The 10,677-nt window shown below is 44.0% G+C and overlaps 1 protein-coding gene across 1 annotated transcript; it reads left to right on the top strand.

Moving 5' to 3' along the window:
* Positions 1-15: 15 nt before the first annotated feature.
* On the top strand, positions 16-10,645 carry mettl13 (methyltransferase 13, eEF1A lysine and N-terminal methyltransferase). The gene is made up of 9 exons (XM_023954011.2): positions 16-263; positions 3,211-3,483; positions 3,554-4,025; positions 4,103-4,302; positions 5,270-5,453; positions 6,159-6,320; positions 9,446-9,658; positions 10,022-10,153; positions 10,233-10,645. Exons 1-9 carry the CDS (start codon positions 111-113, stop codon positions 10,514-10,516), a joined length of 2,073 nt encoding a protein of 690 aa, XP_023809779.1. The 5' UTR covers positions 16-110; the 3' UTR covers positions 10,517-10,645.
* Positions 10,646-10,677: the final 32 nt, after the last annotated feature.

The following is a 10,677-nucleotide window of genomic DNA, read 5'->3' as shown; positions in this document are numbered from 1 at the left end:
CCGAGCGGTGCGGGCACGAAAGGATGTCCGGCTGGAAACGCGGACCGCCATGCGTGTTGACAGCTGCTGAAAACAACAATCCTGCCGCTGAAATTTAAGAGAGCCGTGAAATGAGTCTTCTACCTCGAAGCGCAGAAGAGTTCAGCTCTGCGGAATATTGGGACAAGTTCTTTAAGAGCCGTGGAGACAAAGCTTTCGAGTGGTATGGAGATTACAACAAGCTTTGCGGCATTCTACACAAATACATCAAAGTTCAAGATAAGGTAAAGATGAAAAAGCATTCTTAAATTGTAGTAACGTGCACACACACCTGGATTATTACCACCAAACAGCCAGAATAAAGTAGATCTGGCTGATAAACGTCTCTTTAGGAAGGACACTGACTGCATGTCTGCAGTCGTGGATTCACAGCAGGACAGAGGATTTGGTCAACTTTGCATGATGGTCGTCATCATTCACCAGTGCTCTATTGTGGCTCCATTGGAAAGGCTGGAAAAGATTTTCAGAATAAAGGAATTATTTTCCACCAGAGACTTCACTCTTTTTTCATTTCCTCTCTTAGACATTACAATCAAGGCATCTTCCTCTTTAGTGTCTTTAGAAGACGCTGAAACAGCAGCAGAAGAGCACAGAACACATCAACTCTTAAATGAATTTTTTTTATATATAAACATTTTATATATAAAATTTTAAAAAGAATTTTAAAAAGAATAAAGGTTGAGGGAATTAATCTAAAAGCCTGAACTTTTACATAAGAATGTTTTTGTGTGTGTGTTTTTTTTCATGTTTCTGTATATCATTTAAGGCAGTTTAAAGGGCGTTTATGTTGGGTAAAAACCAGCACGTTCATTATAAAGTCTAGATTTGTTTCTTTATCATCACTAAGGTTTATTTGATGTTTTTACTGGCATTCCAGTTTAAATTGTCTAATCTGTCAGCCAAATAAGAAAAGAGGACCAGAATAGTTTAAGATCTCAGAAAACCTGTGTTAAAAGTTGCTGGAAGGATAAATCTCATTTAGTATTTCAAAAGTCACTTCTTTTGCTTTATGTGGGACAGGAAATGATAAATACGATTTCCTTACTTTACTGCTTCCATGATGTCATATTTCTGGAGGACATTTTTTTCAACTAGAACCAGAAAGAAAGAGCACATGACTCCAATTCTGAAATCTCTGCACTGGCTTCCAGTCAGCCTTAGGGTACATTTAAATGTTCTTCATTATTTTACAAACGTTTAAATGGAACTGGCCCCTCATTTTGGTCAGATTTCTTTTAGTTTATGACCCTCAGGTCTACAGGTGCAGGTTTGGTGGTGGTCCCAAAAGTCAGAACTAAAACCCACGGCGAGGCCTCGTGTCAGCACTGAGGAACAGCCTGCCTGACTTCATCCACTCTGGAGGTTTTTAAGAAAAAATCTTATTAAGTCTATATATAGGTCTTATTAGTAATATGATTGATTTTGATTGTACTTGTGGGATGTGTTTTTATTCTTTTTTATGTTTGATATTTAAACTACTATTTTTTTATTGAGTGATTGATTTCAAGCATTGTAGTCAAAGCAATAAAGAATGTATCGCTAAACAAATTAATCAAAGTCATTACAGAAATGATGAAATGCATAGTTTAAAAAAAGAGGAAAAAAAGTCACTTAAATCGCATTTGCTTCATTAACTATAGTGATCATTAACTAAAGTCAAGTAGAGCTTGATTTATTGCTTGAAAAGGAGGGAAGAAGCAAATTTATATAATCCCAGCCCTACTGAGTTAATTCATTTTATAGTTTTCAGTTTTTGTAATCCGGTTCTGATCAGATAGATTCTCTTGAAGTAACAAAATCCAGTGCCTAGAAATGATTGATGATCTTCAGAAAACATTCCATCATTATTTCAGTAAACAGTAACGGTACCGATATGTAATAATCATTGATTATCATTAGAACACATGATCACATGTTGCAGATCAAATAAAGAAAATCAACAGCTTATTGATTGCAATTTAAACATTCAGTAATCATTATTGCACATTACAATGTAATACTCAGTGGTTGTAATTAAAAGAGCTTTGATTATTTCACCACAATCAAGTTTACACATGGATTTGGAATTATTCAAACACCTGTTGATCCTTAAATCCTCTTATCTTTAAATCATGAAATCAGAGTTTCTTTACACATTTTCTTGAATATTTGAACATTTCTTGAGCTCATTAATGAACCCGTTCCAAAGTTTAGTGCCACACACAGAAACTTTTCTTTGTGGTTCTTATCAATTCTATCTTGAAGTTCCTACATCCCCTCAGTCTGTAGCCTCCTTCATTTTCTAAGAACTGTGTTTGGACATTGAATGTTAACCATTTCCAACTGGCTCTGTATAAAAGTTGCGCAGTGTAAAAATCCACATGGTCATACAGTTTTAAAAGTCTAGATTGATAAAATAGATTGAATGATCAAGATATCCGGCTTTACGTACAATTCTGACGGCTCGTTTTTGGAGTAAAAAGAGAGGATGTAGTGAGCTCTTATAATTATTCCCCTAAATTTTTACACAGTAGGTGAAATATGGTAATATTAAAGAACAGTACAATAAGTATCTACTGTTGTATTCTAATATATGTTTAGATTTATTCATCATTGAAATACGTTTTTAGACTTTAGTTTGTGTTTGATTTGTTGCTTCCAACTTATAGATAAAAACCCCTAAGAATTTGATTTCTGCACCACTTTCAATGGAAACATCATTGATTTTAATTGAGAGCTCGGTATTGGCTTTTTAGTTACCAAAAAACATCACTTTGGTTTTATCTAGATTCAAAGATAATTTGTTGTAATCCATCCAGGATTTTATTTTTGTTTATTTTACTATTATCTATTCTTTTCCTGGGAAGCACTTTGAGATGCTTTGTAGCAGGAAAAGTACTTCACAAATAAAGTTGAGTTTGAATAAAGTTGAATTCTTCTTTTTATTGGGGAACAGTAATAAATAAGATTCCGAATTTCTCTGAAGAATGTATTTGAAAGTTTTTTTTATCACCCATCTGAATTCCCTCCAGACAGAGCAGCCTCATTTCTGAAACAGGTTGAGCCATTATTGTAGTAGGAATTGGAACGGATTTAATTCCCTTTAATTTCTTTAGAACCAAAGGTTTCGAACGTCAAATGAGAGGTGCGTTCTTGGAAGTGACTGACGGTGGCGCTGTCTCTGTCTCTCAGGTGCTGGTGCTTGGCTGTGGGAACTCTGAGCTGAGCGAACAGCTGTATGATGTTGGCTACAAACATCTGACTAATATAGACATCAGTGAGACGGTGGTGACCCACATGAATCAGCGCAATGCTGCACGCAGGCCAGGGCTCAGCTTTCATCGGGTGGATGCCACCCAAACTCTGTATGAGGATGCCAGCTTCCAGGTTTCTCTGGATAAGGGGACCCTGGACGCCATGGCGGCAGAAGAAGGAGGTGCTTTGGCCCGCAGAATGCTTCAGGAAGTAAGAAACCGGCTCCTTTGATAAATGCTTTTGTCTTTGTTTTCCTGACTGCGGTGTGGTGTGTTTCCAGGTGAGCCGCGTCCTCAGCGTTGGGGGGCGATATATCTGTGTGACTCTGGCTCAGGAGAACGTCGTCTCTCTGGCGGTGGAGCACTTCGTCCACATGGGGTGGGCGGTGAGGCTTCACTGCATGCAGGAAGAGAGGGGAACCGCAGAAGAGGACTCCTTTGCTCTTCCCGTCTTTGTGCTTGTCTGCACTAAGTTCCGTCAGCCCATGGCCACGCCCCCTCTGGAGATGTGCGTTGGGGACAGTGGAGCACCTGTCAGGCACACACAAGTGTGTGAACTGTTGTCGGCTGTCAGGGAGCATCAGGCATACGCTGTTTTGAGAAAGAGGCTTCGCACAAGTTTGAACCCAGACTCAAACCTCTCGCTGACGCTCTGCCAGGCAAACAGTGGCCTTCCCAGATACACACTCACAGTGCAAGACAGTCCTGCAGGCGCCAAAACACCACGATCTAACCAGTTTGCCATATTTATTGGTGAGCTGATCATATTTTCAAACCGAGCTTTACTATTGGACCGTGTTCTCCATCTTTAAGACATGCTTGTGTTTCAGTTCCTCGAGGCAGTGAGACAGCTTGGCTCTACAGCTCGTCTGAGGGCAGAAGACAGCTGGGAGCCAACGCCAACTTCCGGCGACTGGTCATTGTTGCAATGCACAGAAACCAGGAGTACACAGACATGCAAGCGGTCCAAGCAGAGCTGTCGCCGGTGGTGATGGACTTGGCTCCCCCAGGCATGCCTGCCAACCACCAGGTGAAACATTGACTGATTGATTGCTTTATTTATTTCAAGCATTGTAGTCAATACAATAAAAAATTCACACAGATTTATCAAACTCATTACAGAAATGATGAAATGCATGGATAAAAACAAAGACACAGCTAAGTCACATTTGCTTAATTAAATATATTCAATTTCAATTCAATTCCATTTTATTTGGATAGCACAAAATCACAACAACAGTCTTAATGGCTTCATACCAAAAAATGTATAGTAAATATAAAATCATAATGAACACGAAGTCATAGAATTCAATAGGTAATGGCTAAACAAATCTAAACAGAGTTAACTAAACGGGGCATCCGCAAATGGAGTTGGGGGACGGATGGAGGCGCGAGACTAACTTAAGACAAGGTCCACAGTGTAGGAGCACGGACGAGCCAACTGGAATCTGGAATCCAGAATCTGGAATCTGGGAAAGAGGGACAATACAATGCAGGTTGTCCAATGATCGAATGGTCGGCTGTTCTATCACTTCCCCCTCCCTGCCTCCAGTGTGGCTCCACTGGTGTGTGAATGTGTATGACTGTCCCGGTGATGGTCAGAGGGGCCGTAGGCGCCAACTGGCAGCCACGCCTCTGTCTGTCTGCCCCAGGGCAACTGAGGCCACATCAGTAGTTACCATCACCAAGAATAATGGACACACTGTAAGAACTTTGAGCATCGGCAAAAGTGCAGATAAATCAATAATTTATTATTAATACATGAATCACACTGCACCCAACAGATGTATGGAGAACTGAATGATAAATAAAGGGTCAAGGATAGAGGAGAGGAGAAGTAGATGAGAGTAGAGGACAGAGCCCCAGTGCACCATACTTTATATAGTGACCATTAACTGAAGTCATGAACAACATGAAGGTGTGGATCTTTTTACATGTTCTTTTTGAAACCCAAAGCTCATTGGGTCATGCAGATCGCCATCACTGTCCTTGTGCAGGTTCCTTTTCTGACAGTAGGAGGGGACCTGGGATGGCGAGAGGAGGTCTTCAGGGGCCGGAGTCAGCTCAGCGGGGAGTACTGTGTGGAGAACGTTCGAGGGGAGGATGGAGAACCCTATCGCAGACTGGTCTTCCTGTCCAACAGCGCTCTTGTCCAGTCAGAGAGCCGGCTGCTGTCCTCAGGTCCTGCTTATCGTCCACGTTTGACTTAAAACAGAAACATGAGTCTGCGGGATGGAACAAAACAAAACGAGGACAAATTTGTCATCTTTTCAGGCTGCATGTTTTTATAATCAGAAATTAGAAATGTTGCATAGGTGTAGTGAAAAAAAGGCCCATTCAAAAGAGCTGAAAGTGACGTGTGTGAGCATGCGTGTGCATGTGTGTGTGTGTGTTCTCCTTCTTGCTTTTGTGTAGAAGCTGCATAAAGAAACAACGTTTTAAAAGATTTAGATTTATTTTAGAAAGAAGCTTGAAAATGTGTGAAGACAACAGCTGGGGATCAAACTGCTGAATGGATTTGACTTCAAATCATGTTCAAAGTTCAAATCAATACATTCAACCAGATTATTTGACTTATTAATGTTTGTTCTAAAACCAGCTTTGTTTGTTTTGGAAAGACTTTGTACACATCTGAACACACATAGAAAATCCGTTCATTGATTTTAGATCAATCAAATTGTGATTTATCTCTTGTTTTAACCATAAAAAAGAACTGAAGCAGTTTGTCTCACTCACCTGCCAAAAGGAAAAAAACTCTGGCATGGAGACAGCGTTAAGCTTCTGTGTCACTGCCCACAACTCCCAAGAATCTGGACAACAGTAACAATGGAACATGTCTGTTTATGGTGATGAATAGAAACTGAGCGACCATGTGTGTCTCTGCAGCTTCAAGACACAAGAAGAGCAAAAAGAGGGCGAAGGCGTCTGCGGCGGCCTCCTCCTCCTCCTCCTCTCTGTCGGTGGACAGCGGCTTCCTCTGCTGCGCTCATCATCAGGTCATGGTCGCCGCTCTTGCTTTGCTTCAGGAGGGAACGCGACACGACACAGGTGCGTGTTTGAAGAGCCAGCGCAGGCTGGGCGGCGTGATGGGGGAGTGTTGTAAAGGCAGTGCGATGTGGCAGGGGCGGCCAACCCTGGTCCTCAAGAGCCTCAACCCTGCCTGTTTTCGAGCTCTCCCTCACCAGCTTGCTGTTGATTAGCTGACTCAAGTGATTTCCCATCCTGATTGACTAAACACTCCTTGACTCCCAGGAAAACTGAAGCTTTGGTGCTACGAGTTTGGGCTACTACCCAGACTTATGTGGCCCTTAACTATGTATGAGGTCTCAATTAGCCATGTCCACCGTCTGGAAAGGCTTGTGAACTCTTACCTGAGGAAGTGACTTGGAGTTCCCAACTGCCTCAGCAGTGTTGGACTCTACAATGATGGAGTCCTGTCACTACCAGTCTCTAGCCTAGTGGAATAATTTAAATGCGCCAAGGTGAGGCTTGACATGTCACTCACCGATTCCCGAGACCCGATGGTGAGAAGTGCAGCTCCAGTCCTAGCAACAGGGAAGAAGTGGACCCCTGCTGTAGCAGTGCTACAGGCAAAGTCTGCTCTGCGCCATCGCGACATAGTGGGCAACGTCCAACAAGGTAGAGGAGGCTTTGGGTTGGGGGTGGTAAAACCTCTCTGGCAAAAGGCATCTGCAGCAGAACGTCGAACAATGGTGGTAGAGGAGGTACACCAACTGGAAGAAGCGGGTAAACGCTGCACAGCTGTCGCTCAAGCAAAACAGGGCCGATGGGTAAGGTGGGAGGGAGTAGAAAGGAGGAAACTGACATGGAGCGAACTTTGGAGCATGGAATCCAATAGGCTAAGCTTCCTTGTACGAGCCACCTACGATGTGCTGCCCTTCCCCACAAACCTGCAGCTTTGGCTTGGGAAAGATCCATCCTGCCCCCTTTGCTCTGCAACTGCAATGCTAAAGCACATCCTAGTGGGCTGTGGGACCAGCCTCACCCAAGGCAGACATACATGGAGACACAACCAGGTCCTGAGATGTCTTCCCAATACACTTGAGTGCAGGAGGGTATTTATCAACGCCCAACCCAGCAGCAGCCTGGATGTGCGCCGACACCCACCACCATTTGTCCGGGAAGGGGAGAAGCCAAAGAGTAATCCCTCCCTCCCTGAGCTGACCCCTCTGAATGCAGCCAGGGACTGGCAAATGCGAGTCGACCTTAACCAGAGGCTTATCTTAGCCTCTGGTTAAGATTGCAGCAACCACTCTGCGTCCAGACCTTGTCCTCTGGTCTAATTCGTGCCGACTTGCCTACATCATAGAGCTGACAGTCCCCTGGGAGGACTCCCTTGACGAAGCTTATGAGCGTAAGAAACTTCGCTATTCCAACTTAGTAGCTGAGGCAGAGGATAGAGGCTGGAACATCAGCGCCCAGTGGAGGTGGGATGCAGGGGCTTTGTCGCCAGCATGACTACTAATCTCCTAAGGGAAGTTGGAGTCAGAGGACGGGCACACAGATAGCCTTTAAAAGAACTGATCATCACCGCTGAGAGGGCGAGCCATTGGCTGTGGCTGAGGAGAAGTGACATCACATGGACAAAAATGACCAACTAGCAGTGAGACACACACCCAGGCTTGATCAACCTGTGGTGGGCCTACCTCAGCGGAGGGTGTATTGTGATAAATGGCCGAAACACCTTAAGATGTTGGGGTGCACAACTGATGATGTGTCTCGCTGGCAATAAATGGAAGTCCAAGAACCTCAAGAGCTCCTGAAATTTAAAGTGGTAGTAACCTTAGGGATTGTAACACCTAGTCCTTTCTACAGCATTTATGCTTAAAACTGCATTTCAGAGTATTCCTTTATTCTAATTGAAGGGAAACAGGAGATGCAGTAACTGAAATGGGCGGGGCCAGAGTCTCCCTGCTCTGCTTTATTCTGATGCCTCCACTCTCAGAAAAGTAGATCCATGAACATTTTTGTTTTCCTCGTCTGAGCTGGAATCTGGATCTAAACTGTGCGGCTGGATAGCTCTGATATTTACGCCATGATGTTAGGTCGGGGTTGTGAGGGGCTGTAAGCTAGCAGGAGAGAGTGTGAACATGTGAATGATGGGAAATCAGGAAAGGTTTACCGGTACTTCTGAGCTGACAGTCCGATTCACAACTCTGAGGTGAATTTCTGATGAACTACTGCCGCTCTGCAGAAACTATGTCCTAGAAAACAACAGTTTTTTTAGACTTTGGCTTAAAATGACATCATCGTCATGAAAAACCACTGGGACCACTTTAAAATAGATCAGAAGATAATTGGAACGGGACTTTAAACAATCTGGGAAAATAAAAAAATTTAGTTGTCTCATTTCACTTGTTAAAAACTTGAAATTGTTTCAAAGAGAGGCCTCTGTAAGAATAAATAAAGATTAAAGCCGTATACTGGCTTTTCAAAATAAAACGGAATAAAACCTTATTTTTTTTACCCTCTTCTCATAAGGCTTCACCTACAGAGATACTGGTGGATAAAACATTCAGAGAAACTGATAAAAACCATCTAATCTATTGTATTTTGTATCATAGAATTTCTTTAATGAATGAACGCATGAACATTTATTTTCAAAGTTACTAAAAGAAAGAAGAGTCAGATTCAGTTGAGCAGCTCTGTCAAGCTTTTGCCATCAAAAGTTAAAGTTTCCATCCACCCATTTTCTTAAACCCACTTCATTCTGTTGGGAGTTGCTGGAGCCCATCTCACCACTGTTGGTTCACCATGGACAGTTCTGTAGTCCATCACAGAGAGACACAATCACGCACACACATTTCACACCTGGGGACAATTTGGAGTCAACAGTGAGGCCACAAAGCCTGTTATTGGTCTGTGGGAAGAAGCTAGACTGGTGTGTGTGTGTGTGGGTGTGTGTGTGCGCACGCGCGTGCGTATGTGTGTTTTTCCGGACGTGAATGAAAAGAACGGGAAAACTTCACACAGAAAGGTCCCAGTTGGGATTCAAACTCTCACTGTGAGGCGACAGTGCTAACCACTGCACCCCCCATGCAGCCCTGTTCTGGTTTTCATGAATCTGAATCTTTTTCTAAAGGTCTCGTGTCCAAATCTGCTTAAACGTTTCATTCTGATGAGTATACATGTCCTTCCCATCTTCACTGCAGATGTCCCGGTGTCCGTTCTCCTGGTGGGGCTCGGTGGGGGCGGCCTGCCTCAGTTTCTGAGGGATTTTCTTCCTGGAGTGTCAGTTGAAGTTGTAGAACTGGACCCTGTCATGCTGGAAGTGGCAACGCAATGGTTTGGGTTCAGACCAGACAGTCGTTTGACTGTGACTGTTGGGGACGGCCTGGAACACATCTGTGCTCTGGAGAAAGAAGGTCAGTCAGGAGGACAGAACAGAACCATCGACTGTATTATAGAACTGGACTGGGAACATTTTCTATGGGTGATGTCACACGCGCTCAGTCCAGTTATTTGATACAGTCAGGAAAACAAAACAGAACCATCAACGGTATCAAATAACTGGACTCATTGCCTTTTGTATGGGTGATGTCACACGCGCTCAGTCCAGATCTTTGGTACAGTCAGGAGAACAAAACAGAACCGATGACTGTATCAGAGAACTGGACTGGGAACATTTTCTATGGGTGACGTCACACAAGCTCAGTCCAGTTCTTCTGTACAGTCAGTGGGGTTGTTTACCCTGTAAAGATGTGGCTGAGCTATTTGTTTCTATGCAGGTGGTCGTTTGTTCGACGCCATCATGTTGGATGTGGACAACAAGGACTGCTCTCTGGGGATGAGCTGCCCCCCTGCTGCCTTCGTGGAAACCCCGTTCCTCCAAAAAATTCACAACTTGCTGACCCCCAGAGGTACAGGATGGTCCGGTTCTTCCCTTTTCGCCTTGGTTACATATTTTGAAATGTGCCTCACGTTTCCACTCCTTGCCAGGTCTTTTCATACTAAACCTTGTGTGCCGCGACCCGGCTCTGAGGAAAAGCGTCCTGGAGGGCGTGAGCAGCGTCTTTCCCACAGTCCTCTCTCAAAAGATAGACCAGGAAGTCAACGAGGTCCTCCTGTGCTTCCATGACCAGAAGGACCCCGCCTGCATCCTGACATCTTTGGACAAGCGTGCGCGGCGCCTGCAGGGCGCCCTGAGCTCCAGCACAACCCCAGCCTGCTGCAGAGCACAGATAGACATCTCAGAGCTGTTGAAGGACCTGGCCGTGGCGTGAAGCCTGTTGGGCCAAGTACTGTGCTCCCTTCCATCAGAGTCCAGACGGCGTCCTCAGATGGAGGCCTGAGATGATGTCAATGTCATGTTTGGTGTCAAATGCAGTAATGCAGCAGTAATGCAGCAGAAATGAGCTTTCTGTTTCTTTTTCGTGTCTACTTT

The sequence above is a fragment of the Oryzias latipes genome, chromosome 4 (genome assembly GCF_053564925.1).
Source record: "Oryzias latipes strain Hd-rR chromosome 4, Olatipes_Hd-rR_3.1".
Taxonomy (NCBI): Eukaryota; Metazoa; Chordata; class Actinopteri; order Beloniformes; family Adrianichthyidae; genus Oryzias; species Oryzias latipes.
This window is presented reverse-complemented; position numbering and strand designations above follow the sequence as displayed.

Excerpts from the sequence above, each read along its gene's own strand:
- mettl13 (XM_023954011.2), top strand. The coding sequence starts at position 111 with ATGAGTCTTCTACCTCGAAGCGCAGAAGAGTTCAGCTCTGCGGAATAT. Across the intron at positions 9,659-10,021 it reads CTGTGCTCTGGAGAAAGAAG|GTGGTCGTTTGTTCGACGCC; the intron begins GTCAGTCAGGAG and ends GTTTCTATGCAG. Across the intron at positions 10,154-10,232 it reads CAACTTGCTGACCCCCAGAG|GTCTTTTCATACTAAACCTT; the intron begins GTACAGGATGGT and ends ACTCCTTGCCAG.